The sequence below is a fragment of the Argiope bruennichi genome, chromosome 3, assembly GCF_947563725.1.
Source record: "Argiope bruennichi chromosome 3, qqArgBrue1.1, whole genome shotgun sequence".
Lineage (NCBI taxonomy): Eukaryota > Metazoa > Arthropoda > Arachnida > Araneae > Araneidae > Argiope > Argiope bruennichi.
In genome coordinates, this window is record NC_079153.1 from 68,746,031 (window position 1) to 68,770,785 (window position 24,755).

A 24,755-nucleotide genomic window follows, 5' to 3' on the forward strand; every position below is an offset into this window, starting at 1 on the left:
ATATGTCTACACTTGAGATTTTATATCTTTGTACCAAATTTGATTCATCTAACTCTTTCTGTTTCGAAATTATTGTGTTAAAAGTCAGACAGACAGCCTTTGAGTAGATTTCATGCAAAACTTTATAGAAATCTACAAATTTGAAGTAGAGAACATATACCAAACTTCGTCCATCTAGCTCTAAACATTTTTTTAAAATTTTCGACAGATCTTATCCCAAAATGTGTTTGGTGGGTGGTCTGAAACATAAACATTCGTTAAAACCTCGAAGTCGAAGTTTTTGTCGATTATAATTCCTTTGTATACTTTATACAAAAAAGTAAAAGTCCTGTCATAATTTCCTCTTCACACCTTTATGATTTGACTATCAAGGGTGATACATGAAATTTCACACCAAATACTCCAAAATATGCACAGCTTGGAGGAAGCTAAATGTTTGAATTTGATCCAAATTCTTATTTCTTAAAAAAATAATGCTATCAATCAACCCTAATTACATAAAATATAAGTAAAATGAGAAAAGCACTCAAAGGAAATTTGAAAGTCTAATCAGCATCATTCTAAAATGATAGTGTTTCCACCCATCTTTATATAAATTATTCATAATTATAACAAAAAATATATATTTAATATCCTCACAATAGGTGTGTTTATAAAAGCTATAACAATGTAAGTTGCTGTAATAGGTATTTAGAAATATCTTTAATTTATTAAAATTAGAGGGAAAATAAAAATATAAAACTGAAATAATTGAAAAGCTAGAATTTTAAATTTAAAGTGGACATTTTAAATTTCAAAATGGCCCAGGAATGGCTTTTGCGCAATGTGTTCTGAAACTAATGAGGGAAAACTTCCATTAAATAAAAATCAAATTGAAATTTCGGAAAATCGTTTCTTAGTGAGCACCTCTTTATTACTCACGATATAACTGTTCGAAATTTGACAAGTATCTTTGATGATCTATGCAGAGTATTTTGAATGATTTGTTCATCATGTAATTTACAGACGTATCCAGTTTATAAATACTATCATATTTCAAAAATTGAAAGTAGTCGAAAGAATATTATTTGAAACGTCCAATCAAATCCAGGCCGCCATTACAGGAAGTATCAAAGTAAAATACAACTCGCTTCAAGTCTTTTAAATGTATAAATAATGAAAATAGGAAATGTAATTCGACTTCTGACCAAAGAGAAAAGATTCTTGTTCAAATATAGAAATGCCACTGTGCTTATTTAAATTCCTGAATTATGAAATGATATCCAAGAATTATGAAATGAGATGGATATAGAAGCATGCCCCAAATGAAAATTGAATTCGAAGTTTGAGCTGCTACATAATGATATTTTCAAAATTTAGTACATCATGTACCTGTAAATTTTGGTTTGTTAAAATCTCGACATTGATTCCGGTGAAAGATTATCGATAAACTTAAGTACCTATAAAATTATTCATTTTGGTACGAATGATACTAAAAAGATAGGTCAATACATTAAATGCAAGATATTTAATATACATGCAACATTTTAAGGATTAAAATATAATACCTTCATAATGTTGGGATTAAAATATAGAATCTTTATAATGTAACTTACAATGAAGCAAAATAAAATGCTCTCAAAGAGTAGTCAAATTCTGTCAAATCTAAAATCTATCAAAAAAATATGTTAAAATGAAGATTCAAAGTATATTTAAAAATATGTATTTATTTTGCCAAAATGCTACCAATTTTCCACTATTATAGGAAATATTGGAGATAATTCAGACTGAATATATAAATTTTGATATAATTTAACTAATTATGCATTACATATATATTGAATAAAATAAAATGAAATTATATTAATATCATAATATTTATATAAACTTTTTAAATAATTAATAGCCTAAAAGCAATTTTTTTATTGAAGCTATTATTAAAATTGATTATGTTCACTTTGTTACATCTATTAATATACAGGGCAATTCATATTGAATGAGGCAAAGAATAACATATGAATTCTGTAATTGATTTATTATGAAGCTGTAAATTCCATTATTTTAGGTAAATGAATTCCTAAATCAAGGATGTATGTGCGTTAATCAGCATTTTTTTAAAATGGGCATTGAAATAGTAAAAATCATCTAAAAAGTGACATTGAAAGGGTCATAAATTCATTGTGTTGAAACAGTATAAAATATAATGTTATTCATATGTTATATAAAAATTTAATTTCTTTATGTCACTTGGAACATTTATTTTCCACTGGGAGTATATACCTGTCTCTGACACTTTAGGAATTAACTGTTGGATCATGTTTAGAAAGAACACTCTGGACAATTATCAACTTCAAATTCACTGAACTTACTTTTTTTTTTTTAATGCCTGATATATTTTAAGAATAATATTGGAATGTTAAATAAAAAAAATGTGAAACCTAAGTCTAAATATTTTCACGGTATATCAATGAGAGTTAAAAGTACAATTTTTAATTGTAATAATTGAAATAATTGTCTTTTAAATATATAAGTTAAATATCCAGTACATTTTAAACAATTAATCTCAACATAAAGATCAGAAACTTGCAAATACTTTGTCTAGCTGTTTCAGTTTTATTTCAACCAAACTCTGCAGCTCAATTCAGATATGTGAAATAAAAATACAAACAATCATTATATTTTACATGTTTTTTATATGAATTTCTTTAAAAAATGTTTACTTCATTCAAGCATACAAAGTATTTCATACAACTTCCGATAACAAATATCAGTATTATTTCATGGTATAAAATTTAATAAATACTGATAAAAACACAATGGTGTAGATATGAATAGTTAACCCTTCCCAGATCAGCATGATTCCAAAAACCAAAAACAAATTGATTGAAAAACAAAAAACAAAGAAAGCTTGGACCCACCATAAGCAAGGGAGAATGATCTTAAAAAATATGTATAATTTGTAAAACGATGATAACTAAAAATCTACTTAACAAATGATAAAAACCATATAATTTAAGAAAATATTACATTATTTACAGAAAAACACTATCTTAAAACTGCAAAAAATAACAGAATTGTCAGCAAAAACTTTTCATGTATCAATAAAATATATATATATATATTAAGCATTTTACAAAAATTTTCATGTAAGAAATTTTTTATTCACTGGTTTTGTGTAATTATTAATATAAAAATCAAAATTTAAAAAGATGAAAAAAATTTTAAAACAGCAGACTCTTAACCATCCAGCTCACAATAATCCAAACTAATTTTTTTAAAAAAATACTGAGAATAATTAAACAGTAAATAATTTATATTCTCCTGAGAAACAAAAAGGTACCTTCCAAAAGGTATGTTCCACAGACAGTCAGTTTTGATTCTCTCAAGTTAAACCTAACATTTTACATTAGTCTGATTATATTTATCAAATAAAAGTATAATAAATTTAAATAATATTTGAAAAATCTAGTCTGCTTTTTGTGTTAACGTATTTATTATTTTTTTTAAAGTTACCAAACCAACAGCAATGGTATACTAAGCTACATATATCTTACATTTCTAGACAGAATATTAAGAAAGTTCTGAAATAAATAGTTGAATCTTATCAAATTTAATATGTAAATAATTTACATTATATAAATTTTATAAAATATTCAATAAAATCTTTAAGGAATTCGATTTTAAATATGAATTTTCATGTTTCAAGAATTAAGTGTTTACAACTTCTAAATTCTTCAATGTGTTTTTAGATTAACTGCATGCATGTATTCCTAATGCATTTTTAAATATCTTAATTGTTCACTACTAAAGCTTTTTTTTTTTTAGTGTCTTTTTGCTGCTCATTTTGAAATGCACTTTATAATTATAGTGTACATTTTCTTTTAAAATGCAATAAGAAGGTACTGGCTTGAATTAAAGATAAGAAAATATAATTAAGAATGGGAGTTGGTTTTAAAAGGATTTTTTAAGTGATATAGAAGGAATAGAAAGTCAGTACTTATAGAAATACAGTCCAACCCAATCCAGTCTGCTTTTCAACCCTAACAGGAATGAATGGTTAGGAGTCTGCTGCAACTTATTTTTGGAAAACACTTTTTAAATTTACCATTATTTTAATACCATCTATTCATAACAATATATTTGTCATACAGCTTTAGTTTTGGATCAAAGTTTTATAAATCAATAAAAATTAAAAACATGCAACTATTTTAAGTAATGAAATTTTATAATGAAAGCAGATTTCTGAATCATTATAATACCAAAAACACAGACGTAATTCCGGACTAAAAATTTCATTAAGTATTTTAAATGAAACGTAAGGAACTAAGCACTCTTTGATAAATAAATTTTCATAACAACAGTCAAATTCCAAAATAAAACAAAACAAACACAAACTTTTGACCAAACATTATAAACTATACATGGAAATGTATTAATTGCCTTTCAGCAATTCCTCAAACTATTTACATCTGCACAAGAATTTAACTTTCATAAATTTTTGGTTCATATAACTGAATTGTATAAAAATTTTAAAATAAATGGAGCTAAACTTAAAGCTGATTTAAAAGTAATTTTTAAAAAAATCACCAAAAAATACCAAATTAATACTAATATTACAAACAATAAGTAAATGCCAAATATTTAACTTAAAACAACAGAACAGTAAAACAAATATAAAAAGTGAATCAAAATAAAAGTGAAATGTGATGCACAATTTCAATAATTAAATAAATAATTTAAATATCCTTTTAAGAAACACACAATATAAACTGAGAATTTTTTTTAAAAAGAAAATCTGTATTTATTTAACACAGAAATAATAGAAAAGTAGGAAGATAGTAATTTATTGTGATAAGTAAAAAAATTCAGTCATGAGTGAGAGATTTTTCAGACTAGCCAAACAATGGTGCTTTGCACACCAAAACTGAATCACTCATCACAAGTCTAAAACATGACTTCTTAGTCAAGATGCAGAGATCACACTCAATTCCAGTCCAGCTGAGAGTACACAAATGGACGACACTTTCTGTGATCTTTGTAATGGCCGAACAGGTGTAAAATAGGATATTAAGTAAAGAGACTAAGAGAGCATCAGGTTATCCTCATACTAATGCATAATCAATCTGAACATATAACTGTTTCACACCAACCTATAAAAGAAAATTTTATAGAAAATAAATCTTTAAATTCAACCTTAATTATCTATATAAATGTTACTAAGTTAAGAAAAAGCATTCAGAAGAAAATATTTTGATTTTATAATAAACAACTACAAAACTGATATATATTACCTTACAAAATACTACAAAAACACTACCAGAATACCTGTCATCCATTTACAAGTTAATTTCAAATTTTAGGCTCAAATTTTAACTAGTAATCCTTCATTATTTATATTGGTAATTTGATAAATAATGTGCATGATATTAATAAAATTAGCTTGTGCTTATTAGCTGGGCAACAGTCACAGAGCTGAACAATTGTAGAAATGATTTCTGGCTGAGATATCCATGAAAGAGAAATTTAACTTACTGTTCAGAACAAAAACAGAAATGCAATATGATAATGTCTGTGTTTTTTACATACTAATTTTTTAACATGGACATGATGTATTTAATTAGGTATTTAATAATTACTTTCAGTGTAAAGTGTTATTTATGGATAACTTATAATTTGCTATACAATTGTTGAATTTCCCTTTTGTTATTTATGTTCTGGATAATTTATTTTCATATATTCTTGTTATAGTATACAAGAATCAAAATGTTTTTATTTTGCATTATTTTAAAAAATTGCCGGTAATTGTTTTTTTAGGAAGATTTTATTGAATTAATGGCTGTAAGAAAAGTAGGAAAATTCGCAATAACTAATGACAAACAGCTGAAAAGCATGCTTAACAATAGTATTTGACCCTCTATTAGACAGAAGTAAATATTGTATTGCTTGACAATATTTTGCATTCCTATTTTAAATCAATTGGCATAGTTTCTCTGTCCTCATAACTCTCTTCCTAGAAGAGAGAGCAGATTTTATGAAGTTTCAGCATCCATTATCCAGGGATAAGAAATCTTAATTCCAATTTCTCAAATAAGCCAAAGACTTTTTTTCCCTCTCCTTTAATTATATGTTTTAGACTATATACTATTATAAATATTTAATATCAATTAGAAATTGTGAATAATTGTCTAAAAATTGACACTTGTAAAATGTCAGTTGAGCGCTTTTGTAACATTATGAAAATAAAATAACATCCAGACAAATATAATTTAAGTACTATAAAAATATTATTGGAAGTTTAAAATATTATAAATGGGAAAAAGAGCATCTTGAAACAAAAAAAAAGATTGTTATGCCTTATAATGTATATATCATAGCTATCCTAGTGAAGATCAAAACTTTATTTTATTAACATAAAACACATTTAGTTAGATGCATAGGCTTTGATATTTAGAAATTAATTTTTCAGGGTTGTTTGATTCAATGCATTGATGATAAGGTTAGTTGCAGTTTTGCACTCCTTTGATATTATTGTCAGATTAGTCAATTTTTCTTGAACCAAGATCCATTATATGTACCTTTTTCATCAATTTTAATTTTGTGAATTTCTCACTAATCGAACTATGAATGCTTGTTTTGTCTAATGGGAATGTGACCCAATAATATTGTGCACCTAGTTAGTGTCAGGACGACCTGTAATAATATTGGTTCTTTGAAGGGTTATGGGTGATTTTTGCAAGCTCAAAAATAGGTCTTGTCAAAAATAAATATTGATGCCAAAGTACATCAAGTGCAATAAAATATTTCTTGAGAATTTGACAAAAAAGTCAATCATTGAATAATATAAAAATTATATATGCGACTTCTTCATGTGGTATTGGGTTACAGTTGAACTGATGGAAAAATATCTATTTAATTTCTAAACAGAATTTTTGTACCATACATTTGATAATAATTTAATTAATTTATAATTTGATAATGATTTAAGCATACTATTTATGTTTTTAATGATTTACAAAGGCACACACAAAAACTTACTTGAGTAAAAATGTTGTGAGTATGACTCAAAAGGTACTTCGGATCAGCCGTGGGTGCTACTTCTAGTTTAATTGATCCTATATAGACGTTGCTACACAATGTCCAAAAACGGGGTTCTTGGACACTGTATACTCCATCTAACTGCATAACCTAAAATAATAATGATGATGACGTTCGTTTAAATCTATAAAAATTATTTCATTTGAAATGGATTTAAAAGACTTAGTAATTACTGAAAAAATTTTTTAATAAAACAATAATCTCATTGAATGTAAAGAAATCTATTTAAAAATTTCATCTTCTAGATTGATTTAAACTACATTAAAAACACTGTTCAAATGATAATAATTCAATAATTTATTTAAACAACGCTAAATATGAAAATTGTTTTAAATTAAAAAAGACAATAATGATAAAGTAATAATTTTTGTTTTCATTATATGATAATGCAAACCAACAAAAAATGTATCATGTATCTGTTCAACCTCTCCCATCTCCTTTCTAAAGAAAAGATCCGAATCCAGCAGATAATGTGAAATTAATGTATTATAAATGATAATGTGGTCTAGAAGCAAAAAGCTTGAAATTTCAGTGTAATTCAAAACTATTTTACATAATTTAGAAATAAATAATACAGTTTGATTTGTCATAGCCCATATTAATTGGATGTTGATACATTAGTTAAACTGACAATTTTCATTTATGTTTTAGTTATTTCTGCTTAATAATTCAATGTCCGAAATTCCAATAATGATGACTGTGAAAGCGATAATTCTATTATCAAACTAGATAGCAAACAGATGACACAATCTATTAATATTCTTGCATTAATTGAAAATTAAAAATTAAGCTGAATAATTACAATAAAATTTAATGAACAAAAATGAAAGGCATTAAATCACTGAAACTGCATCTTACCCTTTGATAACAACTTGGAAGAACATTATCAAGAGCTCTAGGAGTCCTTTGCATCAGAACACTTGTGGAATCTTTAAGTAATGGAAGAACACTGCAAGCATATAATTATAATTTAACTAACAAATACAACACCACATACAATTTTATGTGTTATGTCATATGGAGTTATCAATGTTTGATTTACATAGTGTGCAATGATAATACTATGATTTGGTTTGGTTTGAGGTTTTATGGCACAAGAACCAGAATGGAGGTTATACTGCGCCAAACAAGATTATTTCTATTTCAAAGTTTAATAAAACAGTTTCTATAAAAGTGATATAAAGAACATTGGTAAAATGATGATAAATTACAAAAGGTCAAAACGAAGCCATAATGGTAAGTTCAAATTAAGGAATAAAAACCTATAGATTTTAAAAAGACAAAAAGGTTCTCATGTGGATTCCTACCAAGCAACAAGGGCAAAGTCACTGTTGTTGTTTTGAAGTAAAATAAGCATTGAGCATTAAAATAAGGGCATTCCACAAGGATATGATAAGCTGTTATTCCACAGTCACAATGTGGGCATGTTAGCAATTGATCATTTAATAACAGATGTCTATGTGTGAATCTAATGTGACCGATTTTCAGACGAGTTAAAACTGTGTCATGTTTTCGATAATTCAAAGAAGGCCAGTTTTCTATGATAGGCTTGCAAGTATGAAGTTTGTTTAGAGTTTCCGAATCCCACTAAATTTGCCAATTTTTGAAAAGACAGATTTTTGCCTGTTTGATAATACGATGACAATTATAAAGCATTCCAACATTCAAAAGCATGTGCAAATATGCATGATGTATTTGATATTCAAAAAAATATGTAATGAAACCATCACTTCAAAGTAAAACGAAAAAATATTACAATTTTTTTTTATTCATATAGAAAACTAATGGCATCACATAGAAAGACAAAAGGACCTCATTTTCAATTCTCTCAAAAGGACTACAGTTATACAATATTTTCTCTCCGCTGCGAGACAGAGACTCATTCATGTTGATGAAGCAATTTTTTCTTTTACAAATTTGGCAGAATTTGATTAAAAGAAGAGCAAAGGATTGAGCAAGTGGATGCTGGGTGTTTAAAACTTTGAACTAAAAGAAATATATATATTTTTTAAACATTCAGTTGGTATTCTTGCATGGAAGGAATAGATATACTTTATTTCCGTCATTGATCTCACCCGAAAATGAAAATCAACCAGAGGTCTTATTAAAACAAATTCTTCTGAGTAAGAAATGCAATGATTCTTCAGTTTGAATTTTCACAATAAAAGGAAGATCAACTGATGGGCTCTGAAGGTTACATTTCTCTCTTTGAGATTTCGGAAGTTTAAAGTATTCTCACAGGAGAAAGAAGATCAATCATTTAGCATTGAAGTTCTGGAAATAATCATTGATGTGGGCAGATAATTAAGAATTTCAACAAAGTTTGAAAATTATCACCTTGACTTCAGTAGGACAATTCATGTTTTATTGAAAATAAGTCATGTAAATAAGTCAAGATTTAAATTATTCTTGAAATATTTTTTATTAAATATGATTGGCTATAAATAAATATTTTATCTGAAAGACAAATTTTTGTCTGAGCTCATTTAAAATTGCTAAGCCATGAATCACAGCCAACTTGATTATGATATTACAATAAGACAATTATAAAATTATTATATTCAAGTTATTAATTGATATTTTATTATTATTTGATATTCAACGATTCTGAATACATAAAATTTATTTGATGTATTAGATACATATGGCCTTCACAAATAGCAAAATAGCAAACAATTAATTCACTTAATGTTATTTTTCAGAACTTTAACTTGTATCTGATAGAAATAATAATTTATTTAATAGAATAAAATTCAACAGCTCAGAAAATGCAGTAATTTAAGAAGACATGGAGGAAAAAATGTAAACTCTCAATAAATTAACATGGAGAAGTTTTAAACTATTTAAACAAAATATTTCATATAATAGTTTAAGCTCCTATTAAATGCAAGAAGATACATACAACAAATTCAACAGAAACAATGGACTATTATAAATTCAAAAAACAGTATGTTTATAACATTAATTACCAATTAAAGTAATATGTTATTACATTTCAAACTAAATATGTCACATGATGGGCAATCATTGCCATCCTTATTATGTCAATCATCATATTGGCACTTGCAGTTTAAACAACTTAAAATTGTCCAATTATCCATATATTATCAAAATTTTGAAGACTTAATAAATGTTCATATTATTAATTTGGGTGACAGTCAGATTTACAAATGTAAAATTATTAATTATCATATCTTAAGCAGGAAAAGACTAAACTCGTTTCCTCCATATTGTTATCAAAACAAGGACACTACTAAAGTCTATGAATGTTTCTAAATTTTTATGAATTGACAAATTAATTCAAAAACTATAGCTATTTTGTGCAGAAGCAATTTTGTACATGAATTACAAAAAATTGCCTGCTATATAGTAGTGATCAGCGACTTGTTTAAGATGTGTTAATACATTAAATATTATGTAATTATACAGTTAAAAGTTGTGCCATCCAAAAAAATATTATTGTGAGATAAGAAATTTTTTTTTTACCTGAAACCTATAAGTGTAGCAATAAACATTGAACATATTGGATCAGCTATCATCCAACCAAACTGACTCATTAAAATAGCTGAAACAATTACACCAACACTTCCTAAAGTATCAGCCAATATGTGTAGGAAAACACCTATAAAAATATAACAATCAAATAATCTCTCTCAAACAAACAAACAAACAAAATAACAAAAAAAAAGTTTTTACAAATGTAAAAAAGCTCAAAAAATATGACTCATACAGTGGAATATGAAAAGTTATAAAATACTATTCAAAATAACAAAATATATATCATCAAAAATTAAAGCATTTTTAAAATCCACTATATGACACTATATAAAAATTTGTAATGAATCTGACATCAACATTTATTTCATTCACAATAAGATAACATTATAAAACATAATTTTGTTACAATAAAACATTTAATATACATATTTTTAAGCACATGCTTTGTGGCATTCATTTTCTATACATTACTTAAAAATATGAAATTACATTTGAAGCATTTAATGCTATTAATTTTATTATTAGCTTTAAAACATTTAATGCTATTAATTTTATTATTTATTAATTAAACAAAAATTGTTTTTCTTATAAATAAATAAAAAATGTTATTCTCTGAAACAAGCATCAATAATATCGTATTACACAATACAAAAAATCCTATACTCCATAATAATTTTAATATAAAATTTCATCAGAAATCAGTCGTGTAAAACCAAAAAACAAAACTCACCATGCATTATTTGACTGTTTCCAGGATTTGGTTGATCCTCATTTTTGGAATCCTTACCTGAAAAAGTACATACATTAATACAAAATTATTATTAAATAAAATGGTAATGAACATTGAATCACAAAAAATTTCTGATTTTAAATATAGTTATACTTATTTCCTAAAATATTTTTAAGAAGTAAAAATGCACTAATAAATTTTTTTTATAATTAAATGAAAATTAATAAATTACTGGACAATTCATTTTTAAATTAATAAATTTTTAATTACTAATGAAAATAAATTGCATGCATTTATTGATATATAACTATTCAACAATTACTAATTAAATTTTGTTCATTTAATGATTTTGAATTTAGATGGTTTTAAACTCATAAAATTTTAAATAGGATCAATAAAATATGTTTTTTTCAGCTAGGCATTTAAATCAACTTGAGATACTGTTATACTTAATTCAATTTTATTTTAATTACTCTTATACGGTAACTAATAAAAACTTCCAAAAATTTTGCATTGTACATAAAGGTAAAAAGTAATCAGCTTTATTTTTTCACATTAATTAATCTTTTTTTGTGTGTGTGTTTTTTAAAAATTATTTAGAAAGCAATCAGTTTCATTTTATGCTCAAGGAATTCATTTCTTTCTACTATTTTGTAAGTAATCAAATTCTCTCTCTTTTTCTCAAGTAACAGCAGCTAACACTTAGTAAGTGAATATATTAAAAAAAATAAGAGACTAAAAGGTCAAGTGTCTATTTTACAATGGATAAAACTCAATGAAAAATTTAATATATTTTCCTATATTAAAATAAAATGGTCAATACTAAAATAAAATAATCTATTGCACTTCATTATAAATTATAAGATTTATCTTAATATACTAACTTATTATTAAAAAACATGACTAAGATTTTGAAAAGATGTTTGACAAAATTGCATTTCTCTCTGCAATCAAGTTCAATAATTTTTAATATTGTGTTTAATAATGCAAAAAATTTTTACATTTCAGTTTTAAAAAGTTTTTTATTTATGACAGACAGCAATCTGAAAATATTCTTTCAAATAAAAATGAAATTTTGTCCTTTAGTCCTAAAGGCAAATATTGATCAGATAAGATTTATAAATAAATATAATATACAAAATTAAAAATAACCCATCTTTACAATGTAAAGCTGTCAATAAATATTATTGTTTCCATATGTATAATATTATATATTTTTTTCATGTTGATAAATAATATAATTATAGTAATGAACACTCAAATTGATAATGCAAGAGAAACACTGGCATGTAATAAATAATATGCTCTATTAACCCATTGACTTATAGCTTATTTTAAATTCATCTAAAGCATAGATTTCAGTAAATTTCTTTCAAATCATGCTAAAAAAAATACCATGACTAAGATATATGTGAAATAAAACTAAATTCCAAATTTTTAAAAAAATTAAAATTAAATTCTCGCTTATTTTTTAAAGAAAAATTATCAAACACTGGTAAAAGAAATATCACAAAAATACTTTCTTTTACAAATATATATTTAAAAAAAATATTTAAATGTGCTAAAATATTAAAAAATAGAGCTTACTTTCAAATTTCCTTCATCATCTTGAAAAATAAAGCAAAAAACAAATTTAAAAATAATGGCATTTAGATTTCAAAATCTGGCAAATTGGATGGTAAATACCAATTGAAAATTGTTTAGGAGTTCAGGAACATATATTACTTTTTAGACAAGACAAGTAAAAAATAATGAAATGTATTCAGTTTCACAATAGAAATAAGATGCAACTGACTAATAAATACATCTGCAACTAGTATAATCTTGATGACTGGCATAAATATTTGATAATTTATTTTGATTACTGGTATAAATAAGCAAACCATTAGCAATCAATAATGAGCATAATGAAATAGTATTCAAGAAAAGAGTGTTTAATTCCATGAACCTCTCAGTAAACTTGAGAGCCTCAAAAATGGGTGTTACATCATTCATTGATAATGCAGTTGCTAATCAATCAAAATTTTCAATGTGAATTCTCATCACTGATTATATCAATACAAGATTTAGAACAATTTAACGATTGATACTTACTATAGCCATGAGAATGTCCATGTCCATGTGAACCATGCTCATGATTATGAGCAGAGCCATGGCTGTGGCTATGGTCATCTGGAATATACATTGATTTTAATAAATTCATGATGCTTTCATGTCAATAAAAATAGTATAAAACAAAAATGTGGATGTACCAATTTAATCATCTATAAAAAATAAATTGCCTCTTCATAAAAAAATCTGTTAAAACAACTGTACAATTTATATTTCCAAAAGAATTGCATTACAGGTTTAATATTTTATATATACACATTTATTATTTCACTATATGGCAATTTAAGTTTTTTTTTTAATTTAGAATATCTTAATAAATTAACATATATATTATAAATGCTTTATCCAAAAAAGAAGAAGCAGAAATTTTCCAAAAATGTGAATTTTGAACTCAAGCAGGTCTAAAATGTGAAGATTAGTCAAAATCTCGAGATCGAATTTGCAATTGCAATAATTTCTCTATACTTCATATATTAGAAAGTAAAAAAATGCAAGCCCTTTAAACATGTGCAAAGCATTCAGTGAATATATATAATTTTTCTACTATGCATTCTCTACTTTCAATTTATTTTACTCTAAAATCAAACTACAAATGAAAAATTACAAAAGAAAAAGAAACTTTAAATTGACATCTTAAAAAAAATGAAAAACAATTGGTTTTACAAACATGAGCATTTATATTTTCCTTATTTTATACAATAAAGTAAGTAATAAGTAGTTAATAAAGTAAAAACATTAAACTATTTAGTATATATTTTCAGTTTTCTAGAAATAACATTTATTTTATATTGAAAACATTCTAATTTTATACATTTAAGCATGGATTAATTAATGCTCCAGGTCATCAGTTGGTTAAATCAATTTAACCAGAAACGAAAATTAAACATTGACCAGTTATTCTTTTTGAGTTAGAGTTTTTGAAATCTGAAAAATATTTTATTTCAAGGAATTTAAATAGTATACACAACTAAACATTTACCACTCGCTCCTGAAGCTGAATATGTTGTATTGCTATAAATCAGATAAACATTTCATTTTCAATTTCTTCTACACTTTTTTTACTTATCTTATAATTAAGTAATGAAAGTAGGACTTTGAAATCTAATAGAAAAAAATACCATCTTTTAAAAAAATTAATAAAGATAGGAATTTGTTGTGAAATAAAATTCCTAAAGTTTTAAACAGCATTAACATCTTATTATCTTTATTTTATATTAGTCACTTTTGGTGACCAGCTAGTTCACTGGTATATTGATTATATTAATTTCAATTAAAGCTCTGTTTATGCATCACTTATGGTAGACATTAAAGTTGTATTTATTTTACTATCCTTACATTTTTTCTGTTTATTGTGAATATAAACCATCATGACTCCCATAACAACAAAATATCAATAAAAATATTACTATTTTTACATAATTAACTATAAATAATTAATTATTTTATTTTCTTAGCCCTCATATAAGTGGTGGAGTAAATAAGCAGAATATGTATTTGCTTTAATAACAAAAGAAAATCACTTGATTAAATATTTGATCAAACAATGAAAATAATTTGAATTTCATTGATAAAGAAAACCATGCAAAAAAAAATATTTTTAGAATTTAGAAAAAAATTTTAAAAAAGAATTTACAAACTTTAACTAAAATGGTAATTTTTCCTAATTTTAAAATAGAGTAAAAACCATTTTCCAACAAAAATATTTGTAAAAGTAATCAGCCGAAAATGTAAAATTTCATATAATTTTTAATTAAAAGTTTTTTTAAAAAAAATCACCTCTCAGGTGAAAATCCTATCCCTTGAAGTGTATTTGTCTTAGTAGACTTGACTAATTATATACTTTATTTGACTTGTGGAGTGTTAACATAGAAATATCCTACTTTATCATTAGCAAATAAGTATTTTTAAAAGGATTTTAAAATAATTTACCTCCTCCATGAGAATGTCCATGGCCATGTTGGAAAGCAAATATTCCTACAAGATTTACTAAAAATCCTAATACTGAAACAACAAAAAGTCTTTCATGTTTTACTTCAGGAGGCTCTATAGCTCGCTGTAAAAAGTAGAAAAAGATTAGTAATAAAATATAAAGTTAAAAACAAAAGTTAAACAGTATTTAGACTATCAGATAGAAGTTACTCTATTGAAAAAACTGTTAGAGACTTGCAAAGAAATATCTTTGTCATGAATCTCTTTAAATAATAAATAATCTTTAAACAACCAATTAAAAAATCGTTTTTAATAGTAATGGGCAAAAAAAGACCAAAAATTTTTAATTTACATAGCAATTTTAGAATACAATGATTTTTATAATATTGGATAGAAAAAAATTTTAAAACAATACAATAAAATTTTATTGTATTAGACACAGAAAAATTCTGATACAATGAAAACGGTTAGCAAAATACTATTCATGAATACTAGTGATAAATTGCTTCTTTAAACAGAATAAAATATTTACATCTTTGTTTTATTCACTTTCCAATATTTTACAAACTTTATTGACTGGCAAAATGGTTCAATATATATAAAACATTAGATTTCAAATATTTTTTTAAATCATTCATTTAAAAAAAATCAGTATTTCTTTTAAAAATTTACTTTACAAGTATTTCACCTTTTTTTAATCGCTTTTCTTGGTTAACCAAATATAAACTTTTTTTTATGGTATTTTTATTACTAGATAGTATGGCATTATATATGTAATCACTTTAAAATATGATTTACATATTTTTATTTCAAATTATATAGAATTTACATATATTTCTTAAAACTATCAAGCTTGACTTCCGAGATTCTTCTAACCATCATGTACCATTTATATAAACTAACTGGACAAATCACATATATTTTTTAAATTGTTACAAGAAGAAGCAAATATTATACTTACTTCTACAGCTTCTGAGAAAATAAAAAATGCAATGAAAAGGAGAAAAAGGCCATTTACAAAGCCAGCCAAAACTTCAGCTCTGACATACCTATAAAGGAAAATTATATAAGGACAGAAAAGAAACATTTAAAAACAATTTTGCAAAAAAATTAAACATATGTTCTGCAACAATATTACAAAATTAATTTAATTATATTATTTGTTAAATCTTACCCATAAGGATATCTGTCATTTGCTCTCCATTTAGTTATCACAGATGCAGCTAAACCAGCTAGTAATGCAGTGCAGTCAAAAAACATGTGGAAAGAGTCAGATATAAGACCCAAACTGTAAATAAAGCAGATAGCATAAATCTAAGATTCCTCTTTAAAAGATCAATTTAAATCAATATTTGATTTTTAAAAAATGAAATTCACCTATTAGTCCAGACTCCATAAAATAATTCCACAAATGCAAATGACAAATTGAGCATAAGAAAACAAAATAAATTTCTTGAAGTTTTGTCAGCTAATATTAACCTGTAAATTAAAAAGAAAAATAATTTTTATACAGAAATGCATTTAAAAAATCTAGTTCTGATACAATACAATAAATAAATTAGTCATATAAGAAAAATGCAATGCAAACATTTTTAAAGCATTATTTAGATTAGAACTGACAAAAAAGAAATTACCATTATAAGAAAAGAATATGATTTCTGAAATAACATAAGTATGTTGACAAAACAATTGAAAGAAATACAAGCGAATAACCAAGTTATTCTTTAAATTTTAATGACTTTACTTTTAATAAAGATCAACATCTTTCATTAAACATCTAAGATTTACTTTTAGGAAATACTTTTCAAAAAATCTTTTGAACAAAATTTATACATTTCAAACTAAATTTGAAAGAATCTAAAAGAATTATTTTTAAGTAATATTTTTTTTAAATTAGCAATATTTACAAACTTCAATTTAAGTTTGAAAAATCTAAAAATTCAGAGAAAAAATTTCTGTTTTAAGCAGACAATTACAAAACTTATGTATTGCCATGTGGGAAAATTATTTCATTATTTTGTGAGGTGACTTTGAAACACTTATAATAATGAAATATAATAATTTTTAATGATTTCAGATTTTAGCATTTGAAAAGATCCGTTGAACCATATAAATGATTCAAATTTTGAAGATCTCTTATACATGAAGAAAATGAAATAAAGTAAACATTTTTTCCATCTAGTTAAATAGGTATTACTTTAAATAACATATTGATAAACATTCATGTGCAAGTACATCCATACCTATTAATATTTTTAAAATATATCATAGTAGGAAAACAAATAATAAAATAACTGGAGGAATGCAATCTATAATATTCTTAATTTCAAAAAAATAATTAGAAGTAAATAGATTTCTTTCTCTAGAAGAAATTTATATATTGTACTAAAGAATTTAACACTTTATAAACACATTCATTTGAAAAAAAAATTGCATTTGGAAAATATTTTATTTTGGGGGCACATAAAAGCAGTACATTTTAAACAACAATTTATTTATTCAGGATATTTAATCCTAGATGATATAGAGATACTTTAAAGTATATAAAAAAATTAAAAATTCTAACACATGCGTACATGAAATGTACTCAAAAGGTTAAGAAAGTAAATAATCCATTATTAATTAAATAACTTCCATTTATAAAATTTAAATTTGATTTATAACAAGAATTTATAAATTTATAGCATCTCACTGCAACATGAAATAATATCCTTTGATAACTGAAATGTATTTTCTAACATCCTGGTAAAATCTTTCATTTTTTAGAAACAAATCTGATTTGCAGCAGAATATTAGGTCAATGGATTCAGAATATATATATCCCTTTGCATGAAAACTAAAGAAAAAATGCTTCACAAACAAATGGGAAAAAATTGCATTGCATGCAAGTAAAATAATAAATATTATAAAATATTTAATACTACAAGAAATTTAAATGAAGGTTTTTTTTTAGGCTAACTTGTTAAAACATAATTTGAATATTGGATGACTTTCAAATTAAAAAAGATGCTCAGTAATCTGATTTTAGACAACTCGGAATGCTTCAATTGATGAAAATATTCAGTACATGGTATCCTAAAAATCCTGATAATTAGACAGTTATGCTTAAGGAAAATAACCCTCTTAAAGCATTTCGCTGATAAGTGGAGCAGGGATAATGGTAATAGCAACTTGTATGTCTTCACCATCTTAAATGTGTGGCAATGATTCAATCATCATTTAAAATCAATGCAAGTGAAATTATCAAATGCACTGGCTACTGACATTTGATACACAAACATGATATAATATTATATGTATTAGCTGATATTAGTTAATAATTTCCAGTTACACAATTAATGACTATTTCCTTCAAGATTTTCCGCAAAGTTTGATCACAATGTTAAAAATGGAAGCAATTTATAACACATACCTAATGTAAGCATAATATAAAAATGGGTACCAAAAATAAAGCAATTCATTAAGTATATTTTTGATTTATAGATTTAATATTCACTGCTGGATAATTGCCAAATATGGATGCAATCTAGCAACTATTCTACAAGGATAGCGGTTTAGCAATATAAAATATTGCTGTCTTAGCATTCAGATATTGTTCTGGAAAATATGGAAGGTTTTAAAACATCTGAACATGTTTCTTTGATGCCTGGTAAATGTATGGAAAAATGGATATAAATGATATTAAATATCATTGCTTGCTACCAAGTTGCTTCCCCTAAATACCCTCAATATTTTGAACGAGGATTTAGATCTTAGATCCTCTTTGTCAGGACAATCCTGAACAGGAGTTCAAAATGAAACAAAGCATTGATATTTATGAAAACAAAAAACTTTATCATTATCAGCATCACAGAAAAGATGAGCATAAAATATCTTCATCAACTTATCACTGACTAGTCATAGTTTCAGCTACAAACCACATGTAGAAAAATAAAATACAAATATTGATGATGGCTCATACCATACCATTGAATATCAGTATATTTCCTGGATATTTTCTAGCTGATAAGCAACAGCATTCTCACATTTGATCCATTGCTGTCTATAATCTTATGATAGACTAAACTTACTTTCATCTGAGAATACTATGGTCTATAGAAATATCTATAACCGAGAATATCCAGTTCTGTTTGGTCCAATTGTAATGCTCACAACATTATTACAGACAAGCAATATGGTGTATATGAACAATGAGACACATACAAAAAATTGGTTTTATAGTCCTTATCTAAAACCTGGCTACAGGTTTTCAAGAAATCAACTGTCCAGTCAAATAAGAAACTCATTTACCACCTGCTGAGTTACAGCGCGGTGGTTTCTTTTAACCTATAAGATAATATATCTATTCTATAGGTTAAAAGGAACCACCATACTTCTAACATGACCTTCCTTACAATGCTTACTACATTTTCTTGATATTTAAATGGTTTCCATTGCTATGAAATAATGTTATGGACAATATTGAGTTCTCTAGAAACATGTTATTCAAATAATACAGACAAATACAAAATTGTCTGAGTGCTATTACAATAACATACCAAAAAAAAATTTTTTTTTTAAGTTTTTTTGATTAAAACTTTAACTTGCAATAATGGATCATGTGAAATAACTATCAACATTATCCAAATCCATTAAATCGCTTATCAGCAACTTCACATAATGAATAAACATGGGAAGAAAATCTGAATAAGCTCTATTAAACCATGTTTTAGGTAAGGAATTATTAAAAAATATGTTTTTTATTTCTTCTGTAAATACTTTCTAATTTAGAAAATTCACATGTGTATATACATAAACATTAGATTTTCTTATATATTTTTTTATTAAAAGTATAAATTTTATAATCAACAATTAATTAAAAGATTCAATTCAACTCAAAAGATTATCATGCATAAATATGTTTTAAGTCAATTCTTATTTGTTAATCTTAAAAAAAAAAATGTACAATTTTATTTTCAAAATGTTAAAAATTATTTTTTTAGGGAAATTATATTTGTAATATATATTAAAAAATTATATTGCTGTAAGATTAGAGATTTTGATTTTTTTTTTTTTCTTAACAAGTAATCTTTATAATTTTTATAGTTTTAAGCACAAAAATTATGAATATTCATGGAAAAACAACTAATGAATTGCTTGTCTTAATCCTGTACAATGCATGAAAATGATTTTTTTAAATACTCACAGCATTATACAAAAATCTCTACCAAACTGAAGTTAAAAGAACACAGAATTAATGCTGCTTAAAATTAATTAGCCTTCTTAACTTGCATAACATATAAATAGAAATAAACAATTTTATTGAAGCTTCAGAATTATATACAAGAATGTAAAGAGCTCAGTAAGGACTTATGCAAAATACAAGCCCTTCACACATCTTGCATGTTCTCAGTAGCACTTCTCCTTCATCCTACATAAACTAGAAATTTTGTCTTCTCTCTCAATGGGCTTATTAACTTATCTCAACTTGTTGAATAATGAATATAAACAACCTTCAAAATCTCCCCTCCCCCTTTAAATAGCTTTATTTGAACCAAATAAACCAATTAAAAAAATCATTTTGCCTTTATTAGTACATCTTCTTGATTATTTTACAATAAATACAATAAGCTATCCTTGACCAGTTTGTAGGAGCCTCTGATGACTAGTTGTTATGAAATTAATTGAACAATGAAATGGATACAAAAAAGTCCTCTTCACTTAAGAGGAACTATCCATCTTCAGAGTGAAGGTAACTTGACCACACCATTATTTTATTCATCGGGGAAACAAATTGCTTACTTATGCAGCAACTTCTTATCCTTAGATTTGAGGTGTTATTTAGTTTAGTTTAGTTTTTAGTTGGTTAGTAATTTTAATTTTATATTTTGAAACCAGCCCTCTAGAATTAATTAGAAATATATCCAACTAAATAATCATTAAAACATCTTCATTTAATATTAAAGATTTAAAAAAATCAAAATTAAAGAAAGAATATAAAATTTTAAGGTTAATGAAAATTACAAAGAAATTTTTTGAATCTCCTTTGCATCATTCCTTGTTTAAAAATCCTAATTTCACAGCATTTATTTTTTCATATCTATTATTCTCATGAAGATAACCATAACATATTGTTATATTTATTATGAATTAAAAGATTTTTATTATTTATTCTCAGCTTAATCATTTTTTTTAGATTATAATATAGTCCATAAATATTCTACAGGGTATCAAAGGTACCAAACACAAAATAATTAACACTGTGAGTTAATACCACAAACTGCAAAAAAAGAAAAAAAGAAAAGAAAATTATTTAAGCGCACACCACTTTCACATAAAATAAAAGGAGCTTGCAAACCCACATGTATAATAAATGTAATTAAATGATATAATTAAAAAAAATTTAAAAACAAAAAAGTAATAAAAGTCCCACATGACAATACTCTTTCCAAATTTTTAAAAATCTTCATGCTTAAGATTTATACAAAGCCATTCAGGGAAAAAAAACTGAAATAAACTTACGTGAGTTGGTTCTCCCTATTCACCACATTTGAAAATACAGATGGAGAGAAAGAAAGGAAAAAAAAAAAAAAGAGAATTTTTATCTTGAAAAATAAAATGAATAAAGCATTATAGGAAGAAAAAAAAATAAAGTGTATTTAATTATCTAAATTTCTTTAAGCACATTTAAAAATTTATTATTAAGAGTACAAGCCAAGCCAAATGAAAGCAGAAAAGACAATACACCACACCAATACACTTAAGAAATAGCGGGGAACAATTTTTTTTATAGCCCTCATCACAACCTATTGAATATATTCAATCTTAAAAATTTAGACCAAAGCTATTAAAAGTTAATCAATAAGATCATCTCTTTCCTTGGTTTGTTATTGCTCTTACATGAACCACTTTTATAAATAAAAAGTAAGAAATACGAAGATTTAACTAAAAATATAAATTTTATTTTTGAACTTGATAGAAGAAAAAATATCTGTAAATGTTAAGTATTTTAATCTTATTTTTTTTTAAAAAAAAATCTTGCAATTAATAAAAAAAAATTCTTATAAATTCAAAACATGCATAAAAATATTATACAGTAAAAAATTAAAAAAAATAATTAAAATAAAACTTCCAGACTTATTGCATTTTCATTTACCACAAAAAAAAAAATCAAAAAGAATTAACAATTCAATGCTGACAATTCAATGAATTATCTCATAAACTATTATTATTAGACCATGGGAGACATACATGGTGCAGAAACTGGAATGAGTTTCTGTGCACTAGAAGACAAGAGTAAAGAAACAAATTTCTCCCAGCAGGGATTTGCTTGACATGTGACAGCTTAGTAAAAGGAATCTTAGGTATCTTTGAAAGGAATGAATAGGTATTCAGGACTTTTATCCCTTTGTTCATGGCATGGGGAAAAAGTCAGTAATTTTTTAAAGTGCCAGTTGGAAATAAATAAATAAAAGGGATTTGAATCAGGAAATTATAGAAAAAAATGACATGAATTAATTTAAAATAAAAATTAAGAATTAATAAAGATTAAAATTTATTTAAATAATATCATTACATATAAGTACATTAAAATGTCTTGGATTTTGTCCACATCAAAAGGTAAAAAAATGTTTTGATTATATAAGAAAACGCAACAGGAAAAAAGTGACAAAAAGGCAAGAATAATTTCATATATATATATATATATATATATATATATATATATATATATATATATATATATTGTCAATTTGCTTTGCTGTTTTGTTGTTGCATTTTCTTATATAAGTTTACTTTTCCTATGAAGCAACTTAGGAGCACAAAAGAAACAAGTTTATTTTTCACATATTTATTCATTATCTTTTGCATTAATATATAATCATTTACAATCATTTTTTATTTACTTAGGAAAAACACTTTTTTTTTATTCTTTTCCCAACTGGAGTTTCTAACTGTTAAATTTCTAATAATTAAAGTATAAATAGAAAAATTATTCTATCTATCTTCACAATTACAACCCTTTATTTGCTTCTTTAAGAAAAAACAAAATCACATTAATCAAAATTAAATGATAGTAATCAAAGAAATATTGATAATAACTTTAAATAATTATGAGGCTTTAAATGAAATTCACTTCCATTTTTATCCCAATATCAATGTTTATATTATCCATAAATACAAAGAGGACACTTTCTATAAAATGTAAATTTTTTCATTCAACATCTCTTACATCATTAAATATAATCATAAGGGCAAATTAAATATCTACATAAGAAGTTATATGTTAGAAAGCAATTTCATATTTCAATATTACAAAAATAAACAATATTTTAAATGGAATAATTTATATTTTAATGTTAGTATGAATATCTTTATATTTCAAATGGACAGAAAAAAAATAATCCTCAAATTATAACAAAAATATGTGTAAGTTCCAATCTTTGCTCTTTTTTTTTACATTCAAATATATAATTTTTATCATATAACTTCGTCTCCTTGAATTTCTCACTATTTGCTAACAAAATCTGGGTGACTTTCAGCCAAGCATGTAAAATTCAAAAATCTACAAAATTTGGGGGGAAAAAAATGTTCTAGCAAAGATCATTGAACTGTAATTATATGTTCTGAAAAGCGAGCATTAACGAAATATCAATGTTATATTTCCATTGAAATGAAATAAATACTCATTAAAAAAAGCAAACTATCGAAAACAATAATCAAATATTAAAGCTGCAGCAATTAAATATATACCAAGATGTTTATTAATTTATAGTAGCATACTGGTAAATGTAAATATTTCAAAAAGTGGATCATGGACCTATATGTATATAAAACGCATACTAGAATGTTTTAAAATTATATAAATTCGGATTTATCAACATGTCATTAAATTAAATCATCTGAAATAGTTTTATTTCACTATCTTTCCCATATTGCAGTCATGTATACTTACCGAAACCATGACTGGGCCTTTTCTTTTAGCCGATTTCTCCTTCCACTTTTGTATTCCCTATCTTTTGAATGTACAGGTAACATCTATAGTTAGTGTTAAAACAACCACAGTATTTGTTTAATGAAATAAAGAAGAAGCAATTCTGGGGGCTCTAAAACACATATGTTGCTAGTTGGCATAAACAGGCGACGGCTGTGACGGCTCTTTAAATTTGTATACGGTTAACTGTTTGACAGACAGCATGGAGAAAAATGTCTTTGAATCCAACCATACAGTTTGCTGCCTAAAATCATTTAATAAAAGAATATGCCAATAACTGAAATTCATTAAAATTCGTTCTTTAAATATATATTTATATTTTCTTAATTTTATTTAAATCTAAAGCTCAAATATAGACCATATATAAAAAAAAATATCTATAGTTCAATTCAAGAACAATTCAACTCAAGATGAACACATGGCGCAATGATTTTATTTTGT

The 24,755-nt window shown here is 25.0% G+C and overlaps 1 protein-coding gene across 2 annotated transcripts; it reads right to left on the reverse strand.

The window, feature by feature from the left end:
- Nucleotides 1-2,652: 2,652 nt before the first annotated feature.
- On the reverse strand, nucleotides 2,653-24,482 carry LOC129962751 (zinc transporter 7-like). 2 transcript variants are annotated; one of them, XM_056076736.1, is made up of 12 exons: nucleotides 24,276-24,482; nucleotides 21,845-21,859; nucleotides 16,721-16,822; nucleotides 16,518-16,631; nucleotides 16,305-16,392; nucleotides 15,344-15,467; nucleotides 13,397-13,474; nucleotides 11,303-11,359; nucleotides 10,561-10,696; nucleotides 7,933-8,023; nucleotides 7,015-7,164; nucleotides 2,653-5,129 (listed from the first exon to the last, which is right to left on the reverse strand). In XM_056076736.1, exons 1-12 carry the CDS (start codon nucleotides 24,356-24,358, stop codon nucleotides 5,082-5,084), a joined length of 1,086 nt encoding a protein of 361 aa, XP_055932711.1. In that variant the 5' UTR covers nucleotides 24,359-24,482; the 3' UTR covers nucleotides 2,653-5,081. The 2 variants fall into 2 exon arrangements, with proteins under 2 accessions (XP_055932711.1, XP_055932712.1); XM_056076737.1 differs by lacking the exon at nucleotides 21,845-21,859.
- Between the last annotated feature and the right edge of the window lie 273 nt (nucleotides 24,483-24,755).